The 19,587-nt window shown below is 47.1% G+C and overlaps 4 protein-coding genes across 4 annotated transcripts; 3 read left to right on the top strand and 1 right to left on the bottom strand.

Annotated features, from left to right (window-relative positions):
• Positions 1–85: 85 nt before the first annotated feature.
• Positions 86–1,733, bottom strand: J4E93_009327 (uncharacterized protein; the record flags this gene model as incomplete). The annotated part of the gene is made up of 2 exons (XM_049347220.1): positions 86–281; positions 334–1,733. The coding sequence occupies 2 exons, from the start codon at positions 1,731–1,733 to the stop codon at positions 86–88; spliced, it is 1,596 nt and encodes a 531-aa protein (XP_049195488.1).
• A 3,282-nt stretch (positions 1,734–5,015) lies between these two features.
• J4E93_009326 (uncharacterized protein) lies at positions 5,016–7,133 on the top strand (the record flags this gene model as incomplete). The annotated part of the gene is made up of 4 exons (XM_049347219.1): positions 5,016–5,577; positions 5,628–6,052; positions 6,102–6,981; positions 7,033–7,133. 4 exons carry the CDS (start codon positions 5,016–5,018, stop codon positions 7,131–7,133), a joined length of 1,968 nt encoding a protein of 655 aa, XP_049195487.1.
• Positions 7,134–7,606: 473 nt separating this feature from the next.
• On the top strand, positions 7,607–11,179 carry J4E93_009325 (uncharacterized protein; the record flags this gene model as incomplete). The annotated part of the gene is made up of 5 exons (XM_049347218.1): positions 7,607–9,769; positions 9,823–9,895; positions 9,944–10,071; positions 10,120–10,733; positions 10,786–11,179. The coding sequence occupies 5 exons, from the start codon at positions 7,607–7,609 to the stop codon at positions 11,177–11,179; spliced, it is 3,372 nt and encodes a 1,123-aa protein (XP_049195486.1).
• Positions 11,180–14,699: 3,520 nt separating this feature from the next.
• J4E93_009324 (uncharacterized protein) lies at positions 14,700–15,515 on the top strand (the record flags this gene model as incomplete). Its single annotated transcript, XM_049347217.1, has 1 exon — positions 14,700–15,515. The coding sequence occupies one exon, from the start codon at positions 14,700–14,702 to the stop codon at positions 15,513–15,515; it is 816 nt and encodes a 271-aa protein (XP_049195485.1).
• Positions 15,516–19,587: the final 4,072 nt, after the last annotated feature.

The raw sequence follows: 19,587 nt of genomic DNA, 5'->3' as shown, positions 1-19,587 counted from the left end.
GAGTGATACCTGACTCATCGCCACGCTTATGTAGCTGCATTGTATTGTATTTTACATTTTTACTAATTACTTCCCACCACGGCGCCTAGTTCTTGGGCTTGTACTCGGAGGGGTTGACCATAAGCTCGGGCCTGACGTACTTGTCAAAGTCCGACTCGCTGATGACCTCGAGCTTGAGCGCAGCCTCCTTGAGCGTGAGGTTGTTCTTATGTGCGTATTTGGCGGTCTTGCTAGCGGCGTCGTAGCCGATGACGGGGTTGAGGCAGGTAACGAGCATGAGACTGTGTCAAGTTAGCTATGTGATGAATCTACGGTTAAGGGAGAGTAACTCACCTCTCGCTCATGATGGAGCTGATGCGCTTCTCATCAGCCTCAAGACCAGCTACGAGATTCTTCTCGAAACTCCTCATGCCGTCGGCGAGCAGACGCGAGCTGTGGAGCAGATTGCGGATCATGACAGGCTTGAAGACGTTGAGCTCAAAGTTACCCTGAGATCCAGCGAAGGTGGTAGCGGCCTGGTTACCGAAGACCTGCGCGCAGACCATGGTCAAGGACTCGCACTGTGTGGGGTTCACCTTTCCGGGCATGATGGAGGAACCGGGCTCGTTCTCCGGTAGCTTCAGCTCACCAAGACCGCATCGGGGGCCGGAGCCGAGGAAACGGATGTCTTGGGCGATCTTGAACAGCGAGGTTGCGAGGGTGTTGAGCTGGCCGTGGGCCTCGACGATGGCATCGTGGGCAGCGAGAGCCTCGAACTTGTTGGGTGCGGTGACGAAGTCCTTGCCGGTCATCTTGCTGACTTCCGAAGCAATGTCCTCAGCGAAGCCCTTGAAAGTGTTGATACCGGTTCCGACGGCGGTTCCACCCTGGGCCAGCATCTTGAGGCGCGGAAGACAGGTCTTTATCCGCTCAATGCCAAAGTCGAGCTGCTGTACGTAGCCAGAGAACTCCTGGCCGAGGGTCAGAGGTGTGGCATCCTGCAAATGTGTCCTGCCAATCTTGATCAAGCTCTCCCACTGGTCGGCCTTCTTCTTCAGCGCGTCCCTCAAGCTGGTGAGGGCAGGCAGGAGCGACTCCTCGAAGTCGAGAACGGCGGCGATGTGCATGACGGTGGGGAAGGTGTCGTTGGACGAGGCGGACATGTTGACGTGGTCGTTGGGGTGGACTGGCTTCTTGCTGCCCATGGTGCCGCCGAGGATCTCAATGGCGCGGTTGGAGATGACTTCGTTCGCGTTCATGTTGGACTGGGTGCCGGAACCTGTCTGCCAGACGACAAGGGGGAAGTGGTCGATCAGCTTCAGCGAGGCCACCTCCTCAGCGGCCTGCTGGATCGCCTGGCCGAGCTTGGGGTCCAGCCCAAACTTCATGTTGACCGTGGCAGCGGCGCCCTTGAGGATGCCGAAGGCGCGCACAATGGGCGGCGGCATGCGGTCTTGGGGCTGGTTGATCTTGAAGTTCTCGAGCGAGCGCTCCGTCTGGGCGCCCCAGTACTTGTCCGACGGGACCTGGATCTCGCCAAAGGCATCGCTTTCGGTGCGCGTGTTGGCCATGCTGCTGGTGACGCTGAACTGGCGGCGCTGGAAGAGGCTCTGCGTCTTCAGCGGGGTACGGGGAGTGGTGGAGAGGGCACGCGTGCTACGGGCACAGCAGAAGGAGGGGCTGGCCTTTGCATGTGCGAGTGATCGTAATGCTCCGGCCTCGGCGGCGCGGAGCTTCGTTGCGCTTCGGAACATGGTAGCAGCAGCAGCTGGCGGGGGGCAGGATGGGGAGAGGGGGTGGAGAAGACGCCGAATTGGCTAATGGTGTGCGCAGCGGAACTAGAGCGCAAGTCGCAAGTCAAAAGACAGAAGATGGATAATTGGGACAATTGCTGCGACGCAAAATGCTGCCGTTCCGAGCTCTGACCTCATGCTCGCGGGAATTGCCTCCGGTCTCTCCCGCGGCATAACTCGTCGTCACATGACTGGCGGGGTGCCAAGCCCAAAGTGGATGAAGGCTCCAAGAACGCAAACCTGAGCATGAAAGAATGCGGTCGGCAGGAATTTTCTGCTTACCTGTACCGCCAGCTCAGAATACCGCCGCTCAGCACCATGTTCTCCTGCCGCTCGCCTTCCGCACGCCGGCGCCAAAGCCTCAGCATTCCAAGGTTAGCCCGTGATGACTTCCGCATTGCAACGTCAAGCGTTCCGTCGCCTCGTCTGCGCTGATGCGGCGTCTCGCTCATGTCCCACAGCCCCGGCCAGCCACTGTTCCAACTTTTCCCATCACCTCGCGCAGGACGCTTGTAGGGCCGCGTCTATGCCATCTGCTCGAGACTCTGGCTCACCTTCTGCATATATATGCTTTGGCCGCTCCGGTCGGGCTAGTGGAGTCTCTGCATAGCCACCGATCAAAAGCTTCGGCATTATCGGGCACACCCTGTTGAGTGAAACACACCTCGTACCGAAAGCCTGTCCCTACCCAAACTTCCGCCTGCATCGCGCCGCTGGGTACGGCTGAGGGTCCGAATTATTGGGTGATGATGAGGGCTCCTGCATTCGATACTGACGATCTAGAGCTATGAGGGCAAACGACCAAGTACGTCTGGAAGCTAGGTCGCTGCGTGACGCCTGGAACCATGTGCCCTGCGCTTTCCGTCTTCCGACGACTGGCCATATTAGATTAACGTAGCGAGTCAAGTCGGAGTGCACCTGATCTGTCTCCACCATCCTTTCGATCCATGCTGGGCGCTCGCCTTCGAGCGTGCCAACGTAACATGGAGCTAATAACCCCTCATCTTCACCTACGGCCCAGTTTCCAGCCTCAACAAACACTCCTGTTTGTCTCTGCTGTCTGCTGCCTTTTGCAGCCTGCTATTGTGTCTCCAAGCCTACTCCACCTTTGCATTACTCCGTCCGTGAAGCACGGCTTCAGCTGGGCCGCACGTACTTGCTTAGCCGCAGATAAGGCTCCCATGACGCTGATCGAGCCTTCTACGACGAACCCCTCTGCCCAACGACTGCCTCAATCAAGGCAGAGTTATTCTGACAGTTGTTCGCAATCGATACACGATATCGTCAACATCCGCGTCCCTCCAGACCTTTGCTCGCCACCGATCGACACAGCTTACGAAACTACACAGCTCGTGAGAAAGGGTGCAAGACATCTGCAGAACTGATCGTATGGCTGAGTCTGAGTACGGCGCGGGTCACTGGGTTCACGATAGGATAGGCGCTCGAAACTCAGATGCTGAGCTGACTGCCCCGCTTCTGGCCGCGCATACACCGTTCCAACAACAACTTCCAACGATGTATCAAAATCCATACATGTCCAATAACAGCCCTTCCATGTCTCAGGCTCAGGATGCACCGAATGTGTCTACTAGCAGCCACCCACAATTATGTCCAGCTTTGCCACCTATTGGAATGCGTCACCACTACTATGCTCCTCATGCACACTCGTACCACTTCACAAACCCTCAAAGACCATCGCAAACCTGGAACGGGCCTCCGCACCTTTATCCCGGCCAAGCTTTCTACGACCCCGGCGTCACTTCTCAGGGTGACCAGCTGCGCCATCATTTAGGAGCACCGAGTCACAACTTTCCGCTACTAGGGTCACCACATGCCGCGCCTCCTTCGAATTCCCGACATGGCCATGATTACCGAAGACACGATCACAGAACGAGTGCCGGGGCGGTGGCAGGTAGTCTGCCTACTGACAATACACGCTTCCCTGAAGCACGGGATTCAGTAGCACCCCCGGAAGCCCGCTTTCAGCATCCGCGACGGCCACTTCAACAAGCAATCCACCCAGGTGAGGCACTGTATTCTGGATTGCCTGAACGTCCGTGGCCGTCACACGAGGTTCCAAGCCGCCGCTCAGACCGTAGCGTATCCCCGCGCACGTCGAATCGCCGGAACTTTGAACGATACTCGGTTGACCTCTCCCATTCCAGCACGTCGTCTGACGCAGAAGAAGCGGCTGCCCGTGCGCCGCCGCTGAGTCGTATGAGGCATCGATCTAGAGAAGTGCGGCCGCGTATCGCGGGCCGCTACCCGCCTCAATTCGATCCCAACATTGCTACCGCTCGCCAGATTGAGCAATTGAAAAATAGTCTCCAGCGCCATCTACCAAGTACGCTTCCAGAGAAAGCGTCTAAGACTTGTGACATTTGCCAGAAAGACTATGCCGCTACACGTGTGTCGCCTACAGAAGAGGAAGAAATTGCCATTGAACTCTCGTGTGGACACACGTTTGGAGAGTTCTGCATAGGTCAATGGGTAAGTGGCAGTCGCTTGGAGATATCAGATGCTTGCTCACATGACCTAGTTTGATACGTGCAGAACACACAAGAACAAAGTTACCTGCCCCATGTGTCGTAAGCAGCTCATCGAAGCACCACCTACACGATTCATGCCGAGCATGATGCAGGGGCAAGCGTTTCTTGATTTACTCGCTCGCCAGAACATGCACGTCACTGACCTCTACGGCCACTTTCAGCAGGCGTGAGCGACGTGAGGGGTTCGACTCAGGATGCGATTTTCGAAGCTATGATATCATTGTTTTACACCGATGGCCTTGGCAGGGCGGTCGAGGCGTTGCAGATGGGTAGGGAGTTTGGGTGAGTGTTGCACACTAAGTGCGTAATTGGGGTGAAGAGGCATCAGACTGGATATGTACATAGCATGGTGATCAGCGGCATATAAACATCAGCATCTCTGTGGATAGTCACTTTTGCATGTGCAGCCCTTGCGTCGATCTGGGCTCCACTTCCCGGGATGCCTGGAATTCATCGTTGCCCGGAGCCCACCTAGCCCCAAACATGCACCCCGCCATCAACACAAACCTGACCCGATACACCCTGCACCCGTAAAACCGCAACATCGTATGAGATACTGCGCTGCATGACTGCGATCGCCAATTGCTTGCGCCCCCACTGCCGCCTCTTTGCTTCTTCGTGCCTGCTTGCGCCTCACGGCTCTTAGCTGCTGCCATCCACCGCTCCTTCCCCGTCGCCCAGTTGCCATCGCGCCATGGAGGACAGCAACAGAGACAGCTTCCAAATGCCCACCCCTCCTCCTCCACTCCAGATCCGCGACAACGCAATGGACCGCCCAGGCACCCCGACGGGCGAGGCCTTTATGAGCCCGCAGCAGACGCCCCAGGGCAGCCCAAGCAAACACCACCAGCCGCCCGGCGCATTCGATCTGCCGCACGTCTTCGAGAATGCCATGCGGCTGCTGCCCACTATGGGCTCGCCCTCCAAGACGAAGCCCGGATCGCCCACATCCCCCAACAAACTGCAGATTGGCAGCAATGGCGCTGACTACGCCAACATGGAAAGTCCCAGTTTCGCCCCGGGCAGCCCCACACGCAAGTCGAACCAGGAGAACACGCCGCCGAGTGGCCGCCCTGGCCTGCAGAAGGAGTCGAGCTACCTCACACACGCAGCACAGTCGCGGCAGGAGCCCTACAGGACGCGCGAGGACGGCCAATCGACACGCTACATCAACGGTCCACAGCGTCTTTCCCCAGAAGAACTCGAGAAGGCGAGAAAGCCAGCCGTAAAGCGCCTGGCAAACGTGACCCAGCTGTGTAGGCTGCCTCTCCTATACCGCGGCCATCCAGTGCTAATGACTATCTAGACTTCCTCGACTACTACTACGACCTCCTCACCTACGTACACAGCCGCCAGAGCCGCCTGACCCAATTCAAGGCTCAAAACCCTCCCCCTCCAGACACACCCGAAGAAGAGTACAACGATGCCCTCACACAGTACCTCGGCCGCGAGCGTGCCAACCTCCGCAAGCGACGCACCCGGTTAAGGCAGGGTGACTTCCAGATCCTCACACAGGTCGGTCAGGGTGGCTATGGGCAGGTCTACTTGGCCCAGAAGAAGGACTCGCGTGAGGTGTGCGCTCTGAAGGTCATGAGCAAGAAGCTGCTGTTCAAGCTGGACGAGGTTCGCCACGTCCTGACGGAGCGCGATATCCTGACCACTGCTAAGAGCGAGTGGCTGGTCCGCCTGCTCTACGCCTTTCAAGATGACAAGAGCATCTACCTTGCTATGGTTAGCTGCATCAATACCCAACATTGAACAGTGTACTGACATCTGCTAGGAATACGTCCCCGGAGGCGACTTCCGAACCCTTCTCAACAACACCGGTGTTCTGCACAACCGGCATGCGCGCTTTTACATTGCCGAAATGTTCTCGTGTATCGACTCGCTACATCAGCTGGGCTACATCCATCGCGATCTTAAGCCCGAAAACTTCCTGATCGACAGCACCGGCCATGTGAAGCTGACCGACTTTGGTCTCGCAGCTGGTATCCTTGCGCCCTCCAAGATTGAGTCCATGCGCATCAAGCTCGAATCCGTCAGCGACGTTATTTCGCCATTTGGCCGGCCTATCGAAGAGCGATCGGCAGCCCAGCGACGAGAGAACTACCGCTCTCTTCGCGAGCGAGACGTCAACTACGCAAAGAGTATCGTTGGCAGTCCCGATTACATGGCACCTGAAGTGCTGAAGGGCGATGAGTACGATTACACAGTAGACTACTGGAGTTTGGGGTGCATGTTGTTCGAGGCTCTGGCCGGCTACCCTCCATTCGCCGGTGCCACAGTAGACGAGACCTGGCAGAACTTGAAGCAGTGGAAGAAGGTTCTCCGGAAGCCCGTCTATGAAGACCCATCCTACTTCCTCTCGAAGCGCACATGGGACCTCATCATCCGTCTCGTGGCTTCCAAGTCTACCCGCTTCCGCAATATCTCCGAGATCCATGCCCATCAGTACTTCGCCGAGGTTGACTGGGCGAGGCTGAGAGAGCAGAAGGCACCCTTCGTACCCGAACTGGACAGTGAGACAGATGCTGGATACTTCGACGATTTCGGTAGCGAAGCCGATATGGCAAAATACAAGGAGGTACACGAGAAGCAGGCTGCTTTGGAGGCCATGCAGGACCGCAACGTCCAGATGGGCAAGGGTCTGTTCGTTGGATGTAAGTCTTGATTGTTAAATGTTTTAATGTCCATCGCTAATCATACTGTAGTCACATTCCGCCACAAGAAGACAGCCGACGAGAACGGCAAACCATCGAGCCCGAGGAAACCGCTCCCCATGGTTGAGGAGAACTTTGGCACGATATTCTGAGAACATTTGTTTCGCCCTGCGTGTCGAGGCACTGGTTGCGTCGACGCTTCTCTCCTTCGTATATCTGTTTCTGTGTTCATCGCAGCACCTGGAGCTGTGAAGTTGAGGCGAGTTACGAGATGCGTGCATGGTGTAGTCGCTTGCCAGGTCACACGTCATAGTATGATTGTCACATTTGGCGTTTAGTTCGGATAGCATAGTTTATTGGGCGGGCAATTGCGTTGCATGCATTCGAGACGTCGTGTATTAGTAGATGAGTACACGGGTATGAAGGTAGTGATTGTTGAGAACGCGGAATACAACCTGTACTCAACGATGATTCAATTTACCTAGGTAGTGGGTCCGCACGAAATCACCTGACCGCGGGATCCTGGGCGACGCGCTAGCTGCTAGTGCCCGCCCGGGCGCCCTTTCGTCCCCTCAATCACAAAGCCCACTCCACCTTACGTCAACCCACATACTACACCACTACCATGCCCGGTCTAGTTCAGCGAGGACGAAAGCGCCCGTCGCGCGCTATTAGCGAGGACCTCGACGAGTCTTCCGATGCCTCGTCCTCGCCTTCCACCAACGGCAAACGCGCCCGCCATGGCGGAGACGCGCCTTCCTCTCCCGCGCAAACGAACGGCGACGCAAACGGCTCGACCGAAGGCGACTTCAAAGCAGGCTCCCTCGTCAGAGTGAAGCTGGAAAACTTCGTTACATACACGGCTGCGGAGTTCCATTTAGGGCCGAGCCTAAATATGGTCATCGGGCCCAACGGCACAGGAAAGAGTACCTTGGTCTGCGCAATCTGTCTAGGTCTGGGATGGGGCAGCGAACACCTGGGAAGAGCCAAAGAGGTGGGGCAATTCGTCAAACACGGTGCTGCCGAAGCCACCATCGAGATCGAGCTCGCAACGGGTCCTGGCAATGGCCCCAATCGCATTGTCAGGCGTGTCATACGCAAGCGCGACAACAAGTCCGTCTTTTTTCTCGACGGCCCACTTGTGTCTAAGGAGGCTGTCAAACAAATGGCCAGGCAATATTCCATTCAGATCGACAACCTCTGCCAGTTTTTACCGCAAGACCGTGTAGTGGAGTTCGCGAGGATGAGCGACGTCGACCGACTACGAGAGACCCAACGCGCTGCAGCGCCTCCACAGATGGTAGCATGGCATGACCAGCTCAAGGAACTCCGTACAAAGGAACGCGCTTTGCAGACGAAGCAGAAGAACGAAGAAAGCCATCTAGTCGCGCTGGAGAAAGCACAAAGTACAACAAAAGATGACGTGGACCGCTATCATCAACGAGAAGGTCTTGCGCGGAAGTCGAAGTGTTTGAATTCAGTCAGACCTATTATTGAGACGAAAATCCTCAAGACTGAGATTACTGCAGTAAAGGCAGAAATTCGAGACGCTAGACTGGAGCTCGACCAAATCAACATCGACATAGAACCAGCGCGAAGGGCTCAAGCAGAAGTCGAAACATATCAGAACGATATTGAGCAAATCGTAAACCTTCGCAAGAACCGCGTCGACATGATCAAGACACAGGCTGAAAAGCTCGCGACAAAGATTGAGAACGGCAAAGCGAAAGCGGCGGAAACTGACAATCAAATCAAAGCCGAATTGAGTTCGAAGAAAAAGCGCGCAGATGACATGGTTCGCCTCAACCGCGATATCACCAGGCTAGAAGCCCAGCGACAGGACCAACCCGCGCAATTCGACGCCGAATCTTACGAGCAGCGCAAGTCAGACCTTCGCGACCAAATCTCTACTAATACGGGTCTCATTTCCGACAAAAGAAGTAGCATGAAAGAGATGGCTGCCCGCGCAGGCGCCATTTCGGCGCGAAGCAATCAGCTGAAGGCTGACCGGGAACGACTGAACACACAGAGCGGAAAGCAAGCGAGCCGTTTGTACAAACTCTCCGAGGATACAGCTAAAGCATGGAACTGGATTCAAAACAACAAAGCATCCCTGCAATTGAAAGGTGAAGTATTCGGGCCACCGATACTCGAATGTTCCGTCACAGAGCCCCGGTATGCTAAGGCTTTCGAGAGCCAGTTGAGAAAAGGCGATATCATTGCCATCACTTGTACCAACAACGAGGACTCGAAGATGCTGGGAAAGCGTCTGCTCAGTAAAACAGCCAACGGCGGGCAGGGATTCAATGATGTCTTTCTTCGAACATCACTAAAGCCGCTCTCTTCGTATCAACCACCCATGGCTAGGGCAGGCCTGGCTCAATATGGGTTTGAGGGGTACATTCTGGACTACGTCAAAGGACCCGACGAGGTCTTAGCCATGCTTTGCGAAGGTTGTAGACTGCATCAGATCGCGTATGCTGCAACGCCACTATCTGATGCTTTGCATAAGGTTGTGGAGGAACAAAGCCCGGTTAATAGCTGGGTGAGTGGTTCGGAGACGTATCGCGTGATCTCACGCTACAACCAGTCTTCTACGTCCGTCAACCCACTAAGACCAGCACAATCTTTCGTAGATCAGCCAGGCAATACGGATGAGTTGCGAGCCATCATTGAGGAACAAAAGGGGCTAGTACGAGAGAAAGAAGAGCTAGTCGAAAACCACAAGATCCTCAAGGACGAAGTCAGCAAACTCGAGGAAGAGATTGACGCCCTCAAACAACAGAAGGTACATGCTACTGCCACTGGGTGCGAAGGCGCAAAACACTGACAATCTGGCAGGATGCTGTACAGGCCGAGCAGGACGGGTTGAAGAAGGCTTTCGCCGAATGGGAAGCTCTACCTGACAAGATTGGTGGGTATATTAGCCATGCGAGGAGGGTTGTTTGCTAACTACGTGAAGCATCGAAACAAGCCGACCTACACAGCAAGATGCAGGAAAACGCGGAGACAACTGCCCGCATCAAAGCCATCAAAGCTGACGCTCGTGCTACACTACTGCAGGTAGCGAACCTGACACTCGAATATGCTGTGAGTCACAAACGATTGGTCATTGGATTGCTACTGACGATCGCACAGAAAGTTGTAACCCAAATGAGGGCATTCCACGAGTCACTTGTCGAGGCTGAGATCCGGCTCATCGAAGTCAAGTCGGAACTCAGGGGTCTCATAAAAGAGAATAGCGCGATCCTGGACAGAAAGAAAGCACAAGAAAACCAGATCAACGAGCGCACGAATCACGAGCGAGTTCTTCGGGCCAAGTACAGAGAGCTGCAAGAGGCTACGCAGAGAGATATCTACAGTCTCAGCGAAGAAGAAAGGCAGATCGTGATGGAATACAAAGAGCTTCCCACTCTCGAAGCCTTGGAGCTAGAGCTTCAGTCGGTTAACTCCCGGCTGGAGATGATGGCCGAAGGTAATCCTGGGGCGATCAGGGCCTATCAGAAGCGTGAGGAAGACATCAAGAGAACGCGTGAGAACTTGGAACAGTACGCTGCTGGCCTCGAAGAGATCAAAGACAACATCACAGAGATCCGCGAGAAGTGGGAGCCCGAGCTTGACGTTCTCATCCAACGGATCAGCGGGGCTTTCGCGCACAACTTCGAGCAAATTGGATGCGCGGGTGAAGTCCAGGTGAACAAAGACGAAGACGACTTTGACAACTGGTCCGTCCAGATCTCAGTCCGCTTTCGGTAAGCTCAAATTATGGTGCTCTTAGGCAAACGTGACTAACAATCCCAACAGAGAGAACGAGCCGCTCAGCGTGTTGAACTCTCACCGCCAGTCCGGAGGCGAGCGCGCCGTATCAACAATTTTCTACCTGATGGCGCTACAGGATCTCGCCCAGTCACCATTCCGCGTCGTCGACGAAATCAACCAGGGTATGGACCCCCGCAATGAACGCATGGTACACGAGCGCATGGTGGACATTGCATGCCAAGAGAACACGAGTCAATACTTCCTCGTCACCCCCAAACTTCTGCCTGGTCTCAAGTACCACGAGAAGATGAAGGTGCATGTCATCAACTCTGGAGAACACATTCCAGTAGCGCAGGACGTCAAAGACGAGTGCAAGTGGAATTTGTCGAGTATGGCGGAGATCGCGTTACGCGTGAGGAGAAGCGTTGCAGTTGCATGAGCACTGGAATCGCGTGGCGCATACTATTACCATACATGTGCGGGAGGTATAACAAGACTACAAATACCACGGTAGCTTAGTAGCGTTTGTGGTTTGATATATTTCACAGAGGAGGGGTTTGGTAACGGCGAGAACGGAAATGCAGGTACGACCGACAGCAGTCAGCGACATCTACAGTACATCGAATGTTCTCAATCCTTCTTATCAGCGCTATCTCATAGCGCGCGCAGGATATAAATTGAGGTACCCGTATCCGTAAATGTGCATGCAACCGTTTCCTTGGATACACCGTGTTCGTGCGACTGCTGATGCGACTAAGCGTCCGTGTGTGCGACACCAACAGTTCAAGAATGCGTGTACCAGTTTGTTGAGCTGACTCTACTCGGTACTGATACATTATACGAGCCTTTGAGCTTAAAAGCTGATGCTTTTCTCGTACGATACCTGGTATGCTGGCGCTGCTTACATGTATTATAGGCTGGGATCGGGCTATGGTTCGATGCACTTCGTACCAGGGTCACGTCATGGCGCAGCATTATCGGGGTAAGGTTGCATTGTGGCGAGCAAACATGAAGGCATGGGACCAACGAAGGAATGCGCGTGGGAGGTTGGAGATGTATATATCAGCCGTGGGTGTGGGCTTGAAATGCTGCTGGACATTCACGTTCTATTGCTCTCGACATCGCTCAATTCAGCCTGCACCAACCTCCCACACTCGAAACAGAAGCACGGATATCGGACATCGTTATCAACGACCAGAACTCGCATCATGATATTCCCCACCCCCTTCACAACATTCCTCCCCCTCCTCATCTCCCTTACCTCCGCCCTTCCCACTACCCACCACTACCCCATGTACCCCCGCTCACCCTCCCTCGCCACCGCAGAAACATGGCACATCCCCCGCCTCGACATGCACATGATGAGCACCGGCACCGGCATTCCCGGCAACGGCCCTTGGCCCGAGACTTCAAAGTTCGATTCTACGATTGACTTCGACGTGCTGGTGCCAGAGGAGGCTCCGCTACCAGCATCAAAGTGGAATTGCAAGGGTACGATGAAGAATGGGACGATTATAGAGGATGTCGTGGGCTGTGTGGATGGGAAGGGGGATGTGGGTGATGTGTCGTTTGGGATGACGGGGTATGAGGCGGTTGGGGAGAGGAGGGCTGAGTTGAGTTTTTGGTTGTGGGTTTATAGGGTTGGGTATGTTTTCTCCCTGCTGCTCTCTTATTTGGCTGCGAGTCCATCACTTGGTGAGTTGTGCTAATGCTTTCGTGCAATCGTATAGGGAAGGCGATGATGGTCGCGCCACCGTGCTTAACGGCGCAACAGCGATCACGGCGAATGACCCGCAGGAACCGAGCAGCTACCTCACGTGTCTTCTTGGTAGACCTTTCGATGGGCTGAGATGCCAGATTGGGAGCTATCTTAGTGTGAGGAAGGAGCTTGTTGTTGAAGGGTCGGAGGTGCGTTGAGTTGATGCTGAGATGACAGGAGCATGAACGATAAGGTTTCATTGTGGAGACAGATGGTTGGAGGCCCTGCAGACGGTTAATGATGTTTTCGCCTTGCATCTGATGTAGCAAACTGTTGTTATGAAGTTGATGTTATACGACATGTGTGTTGTGCGTCGCGTGGCGGGAAGGGCGTGTTTCAGCATCTTGTAACCTTGTCTTCATGATCATGACTTGAAATGGCCAATACCAGCAAGGGAGCCGTCATCTGTGGTCGCAATTGTTAACATGCGGTCTTGCAAGCAGAAGAATGAGTTTCTTGCATTAGATTAGTGCTCTTATTACGACTGCTGGGATGGATCGAAAGTGCTTGCCCTGTTTGCGGCTTCCAAAACGACATGTCGATGTTGGAGGCATTGCGTCGTTGAGGTGCTACTGCAGGCCCACTACTGCAGACAGACACGACGAGACTGGTGTATTTGTTTTGGTTGAGCGCAAACCCGCCTCTTTCCCCTCTTCTCATTGACAACCTCTTTGTTCAATCTCTACGGGCTTCGATCTTCTTAATCACGTTGCAATTCGAAGTACCTATTGGTGAGTGCGGTCACGAAGATGAGAACTATCCATGCGTCGTTGGTCAGCGATCGAGCTTTTCCTGGAAGTGCAGAGATTGGTTGCACGGTACGTGTTGTTACGGGTGCTGTTGTCACCTGGGTATACGCGACTGATGGCGTTGATCAGACCTGCTCTTCTGGAACCCGACCGACAATGACTGGCATTGCGCTGGCGCGGTATTCGGCCATTACATCACGATCTTCAGCAGCTGCAGCCACACAAGATGACGGCATCTCACCCGCTCGAGCCTTGCACCAAGATGTTTCGTCCATGCCGCCTGCTCCCTCAACGGAAACACCTCGACCATCCTCTCAGCTCAGTACCCCAGTCAAAGCGGGCATCATTACTTCCTCCATCGTCGTCTTCCTGCTCGTGCTCCTACTGGTACTCGAGCATACGTATCTCCGCCGCAAACGCCACGAGCGTGCAGTCAAACGAGCGATAGACGAGGTGGAACATGGGACTGAGCTAAAGAGGATGACAAAGAGTGAGAGTAAAGAGAACATGGTGTTGGAGAGTAGAGTCGAGATTGTTGTGGATGATGAAGGACAGGATAGTGTAAGGGGTAGCTGGGATGGAGAGGTTCCATGGGATACAGGTGTACACGACGAAGATGATGATGGAGACTTGAGTGAGTGGGGAAGAGGGCGAAGGCGCGAGATCGGGCGGAATGGGATGAGCCTTCCGCGAAGAGGACGTTAGTGTCGGAGCCGTGGCAACGGCACGGTGGGTGGCGTCGCGAGGATCTTGTCTCCCATTAGTCCCCGATCTTCGCGGTATCAAGACTTCGAGTATACGTTGCTTGTTAAGGCTTTGTAAGCTATGGTTCATTCCAGTGAGACTTTACGCTCTGAAATGACATTTTCTAGCTCTCTTTTTCCAGAAGAAAACCTAGAAAGCAGTAGTATTTGGTGCCCTACTCAGTAAGCTACGATTGCACGTATATCTTACGCGAGGGCGGTATCAATGACTAGAGTGTTAATGTTACCTTAATGTGCCACAGAAATTTCACTATGCTGCTATCATCAGGCTGCAAATAAGGTCTGTAGCTGCTCTCTTGCATAGAGTGTGTATCTAGGTATGCTAATCTACGACTCACATCTAGTTCCATCGCTTGCAAGCTAAGTATGCTGTCGAAATGCTAGCATATTTGCCTCAGTCAGGAACCTGGCCAAGGGAGCAGTCGCCTAAGTACCGAACTACCTACACTGAGCAATGTCGATTAGCTTAGCTAACCCAGAGTGAGCAATCTTGAGATACGATAATCACGTCAAATTTGGCAGGTAAGATGTCGCAAACTGCATGCTGCGCTTATCTTTAGGACTAAGCGCCGTGGGGCGGTCGTTCATTCCAGGCAACAGCATCCCACCTGGCCAGTATTAAAGGCCTGCCGCACAGCCGCTCCCAATATTCCTTCTCTGTCTGCGTTTGCCCAAAACTTTTACATCATGCCCATATCACCAATGTCGGCTGCCATGGACAACACAGTTTACGTTGTCACCGGAGCAAACCGAGGCCTTGGTCTTGGCTTAGTGCAGTCCCTTCTTGCGCGTCCTCAACACACGGTGGTCGCCACAGTCCGTAGCGAGCAAGCCAAACATGTTTTGGAAGACGAGATCAAGAGCATCTCGACAGGGCCTGGCAGCAAGCTGGAGATCATACAGTATGACTTCTCCACGGCTATCGATCCGAGAGACGTGGAAATCAACTTCGCCAAATTGGGAATGCAGCATATTGACGTTCTGGTGCTCAACGCTGGAGGCGCACAGCCAATGGTCCCACCAAGCGAGACCACAGCCGAAGACTTGCGCGCAGCTTTCGAGACCAACACCATCGCGCCTCTCCTCATGTTCCAGGGCCTAAAGCAATATTTGCTGCGAGCCAAATCCACCCCAAAACTCATCTGGGTTACCTCTTCGGTCGGAAGCATTGCCGACATGGACCCGTTTGGCGGCGGCGCCTATGGTCCTAGCCGAGCGGCACAGAATTGGCTAGCCCGCTCCATCCATCTGGAATTCAACGGCACCAAGGGGAAAACGCGTTTGATTGCCATTCCCTTGCATCCTGGATGGGTTCAAACGCGAGCGGGCCAGTTCGTCGTGGATCAATGGCAGTCGGCGCTCAAAGCCGTCAACTACGAGATTGAGAAGCCGCCGACAACGCTAGAAGAGAGCGTCCGTGGTATGATCAAAGTTATCGACAATGCGACGGAGGAACATTCAGGTCAATTCATGACGTATGAAGGCAAGATGCTGCCGTGGTAGATTAGCGAAAGTAGAGGAACTTGTATTTTAACTCTTATCGCGCGCAAAGTACTAGTATATACAAAAGAGCTACAGTATAGATAATTAGTAAAGCTTAGTTAAAATAAATATAATATTAAGTATTTATTCTTCTATTAATTAAGTAGTATCTCTATTTATTAGTATTATTAAGTAAAAATTTAAATCTTAAGTAGTAATACTTATAGCTTAAAAAGCTACTAATTCTAAAGAAGTAAGAACTATTACTAGTACTCTAAAAAATATATAACTAAAAGTTTTACTTACTTTTAGAAGTATAGTATAGTATTAAGTAAGCTAAGATTTAAAGTTTTAGTACTACTACTTTTAAAGTAGTTAAAGCTTTTAAATTTTTTAAACTTATAAAGTAGCTATTTTAATACTAAATACTTTATAAAAGAATTATAATATAATTATATATACTTATTAGCTTATAACTAATAAAGTAATATATTCTAAAGCTTTATAGTTATAATATATATACTAGAATCTTTTTTAGTAAAAGCGCGCTTTTTCTATTTTATAAGTTACTTTTAGAAATTTAAAAATATATTAAAGATATAAGTAGCTTAAATTTAATTCTAATTACTATACTACTTTATAAAATAATATATAAGTCTTTATAGTATTTATAAGAATAAAACTAATCTTCTATTAGTTATATTACTTTACTTACTAAAACTCTACTAAATTTTTTTTTATTTACTTTTTTTTAAATTATATTAATATTATAAATCTTAGTGCTTTATACCTAATCTTATAGACTCTATTTAGTAAGAAGATATTAAAAGACGCCTAGCTTTTAAAGTTATTCTAGAACTACTAAAAGATTTTAAGATTTTAATATATTTAGTGTATATTACTATTAGCACTAAGGCTTCTATATAGACTAATAATATATTACTTTTAAAGCCTTACTAAGAAGAGAAACTTTATATTAAGTAACGCCTATATTATTAATACTTTACTACATTTAATTTTTAGCTATTAATATAATATAACTTAAGCTAATAAAGATAACTACTCTTTTAGTTCTTAAGAGTAACTATAATAGTAGAACGCTAATATAGCTACTATCTATTTAATAGTATTATTATACTAAAAGTAGGCTTTAAACGCTTTATTCTCTTTAGTTTATTTATTATTACTCTAGCTAAGAATTCTAATAAACGCTTTACACTAGTATATAATAGCTACTTTTATCTCTATAAATAGAGCTATCTATAGTTTAATCTTATATATAAAGTTATAGATATATATAATATAGATAATTAATAAATTACTTTAAGTAAAAAAAGTAACGCTAGTAATATAATAACTATTCTATTACTTTTTTTAAAGTAGGTATAGCCTATAAAAAAACTTTTATATATTACTAGTAAGTTACTTAAAGGCTTAGCTATAATAGAGAACTATAGAAAGTTTTAGTTTACGTATTAAAAGCCTTTATAGTAGTAGTATAATAATCTTAATAGTATTAATAGTAGTAATAGTAGTAATAGTCTTAGTAGTCTTAGAATATAATATAAGATAGGTAAAGTAGGCCTTAAGAGCTCTAATAATAGCTTCTATAATAGCCTTAATAATAGTCTATATAATAATTACTAAGATAGCTTAACTAAGAGCTTTCTTTTTAGTAGTAGTTTTAGAGTAGTTTATAAAAGCTTTAATAAGTAATATAATATAGTATAAGAATATAATTAATATAAGTATAAAGAAAGGTAATATAACTAGTAATAAAATTAGCTTTAGACTTACTAACGCTAGAAGAACTTATAAAAAAGTAGAGATATAGTTAAGAGATTATCTATAGTGTAGCTTTAGTGTTAGATTTAAGCTAGTATTTACGTTTTTAATAAGTTTTAGATCTTTAATTTACTATAAGCTATAGAATAAGAATAAAGATAAAGATAAAGATAAAGATAGAGAATAGAGAGTATATATGTAGAAGCATAATTTTACTTACTATATATTTTAGTATTTATTATTACTTTGCAATCTATAGTTTTATTAGTTATAAGCTATTAAGAATATATAATTATATTATAATTCTCTTTACTATAGGTAGATATTAGTATTTATAGAATAGTTGCTTTACTACTCTAAATTTTAAAAGCTTTAACTACGCTAGAGGTAGCAGCGCTAAGAACTTAAGCCTTAGTCTACCTAACGCCTACACCTTTAAACGTAGAATTTTAACCTTTTTAGAAATACGTCTTTTTATATACTAGTAATAGACCTTACTCTTTTTAAACGAGTTTACGCTATAAGATTAGTTTACTAATAATAAATATTATAAATCTACTATAAGCTACTTTATATTTACTAAAAGAAAAACTATAAAAAAAACTATTCTTTTAAGCTATTCTAGTAGCTATAAAATAAGATATTATATTTAATATAATACTTAACATTACAAGCGCTATAAAAAGCGTTCTAGAATATATTAAAGACTACTTTATTAATACTTCTATTAAAGATCTTATTAAAAATTCTATTTTAGCTTCTATTTTAGCTTCTATTAAAGCTTCTATTAAAGCTTCTATTCAAGCTTTAGTTATTTATATTTTTTAAATATATTTATTTAAGTTAAAGCTTTCTATTATTTTCTCTCTTAGTCTTACTTTTAAAAAGCTTATTAGTAAGATATATAAGCTTTTCTATAAATATTCTTCTATTAAAGATATATATTAAGTTAAAGATTACTTTATTAGTAGTATAAAAAAGTTAATTCTACTAATTTCTTATACTATTAATATTTATAACTTTATATACGCTTTAAAGTCTATAACAAAGCTATCTCTAAGTGTAGAGGCTACTATTTAGTAGTAGCGTAGTGCTTTACCTAAAATTTATTATATAGATATTAAGAATTAGAATACTAAGAATATAGTCTTTCTAGCTTATACTATACTCTCTAATACTATTACTTAGATAGATACTATAAAGATATACTACTATTACCTTTAAAGTTTATATTATAATTATTAGTTTTTATATTATTATTATTAGCTATAGAATTAAAATAAAGTTATTATTAATAGCTAAGAAGAAGTATAGTAAGTTTAGTTAGTAGTATACCTCTTACTATATATTCTCTTAATTATTTTTAGTTATTTCTAGTTATAATATAAAAAAAGTTCTATAGGTAAGTATAGAATATGTCTATATATAGAAAGAACTATATTACTATAGTAATATATACTAAATTAATATTAAAATTATTTAGTAGTTCTAAAAGAGACTAGCTAGAAGTTTTTTAACGTTTTTTAATATCTTTTAATATTATTTTACTATTAAGATAATACTAAATTAAGCTTAAAGACACTACTATTTCTTAGTATACTAATTATCTTATAGTATAAGAAAGTTTTAAAAGAGTAAAACCTATTATAAGTAGATAGAATAGTGTAATATTTAAGAATATAAGTATTTAATTAACTTAACCTTAATTTCTTATTACTAGTACTATTAGTATAGTAATAGATAATTTAAGAATTTTCTTTACTAAAGTAACTATTTTATATATTATTATAGTAGAATATTAATATAGAGTAGAGTTATAAAACGTAGTCTAGTAACTTAATATAGTAACTCTTATATAAGTATATTTTTTAAACACTTTATATTTACTATAATATAGTAGTAAGTATTAATAAAACTCTTTTAGTAATATTTACTATAAATTTAGTATATTAATAATATACTTATAGAGGTAATAGTAATAAAAGCCTTTTTAGTATACTTAAGAATAGACGTAAAAGAAATAATAAGTAAGCTATATATAAAACTATAAAGCTAAGAGAAGTATTAAAAGTTTAAAAATATAAATTTAGATAAGCTTTTAAAGCTAAGTAGATACTAATAGTAATAGTAAGTAGCTTTTATTAGTAAGAAAGCTAAAAGTTAGAAGTTAGTATAATATTAAATAGAAGCCTCTTTATTAGCTATAGAACTAGGTAGATAACTATAGTACTATATAGGTAAACTCTAGGTCTAGAATAATATTAAACTATAGTCTTATAAATTTAGAAATTATAACGTAGTTAAAATA

The sequence above is a fragment of the Alternaria ventricosa genome, assembly GCF_023758065.1.
Source record: "Alternaria ventricosa strain BMP 2768 chromosome Unknown scaffold_21, whole genome shotgun sequence".
In the NCBI taxonomy this organism is placed as follows: domain Eukaryota; kingdom Fungi; phylum Ascomycota; class Dothideomycetes; order Pleosporales; family Pleosporaceae; genus Alternaria; species Alternaria ventricosa.
Note: the sequence above shows the minus strand (reverse complement) of the source record. Positions and strands in the feature narration are given on the sequence as shown.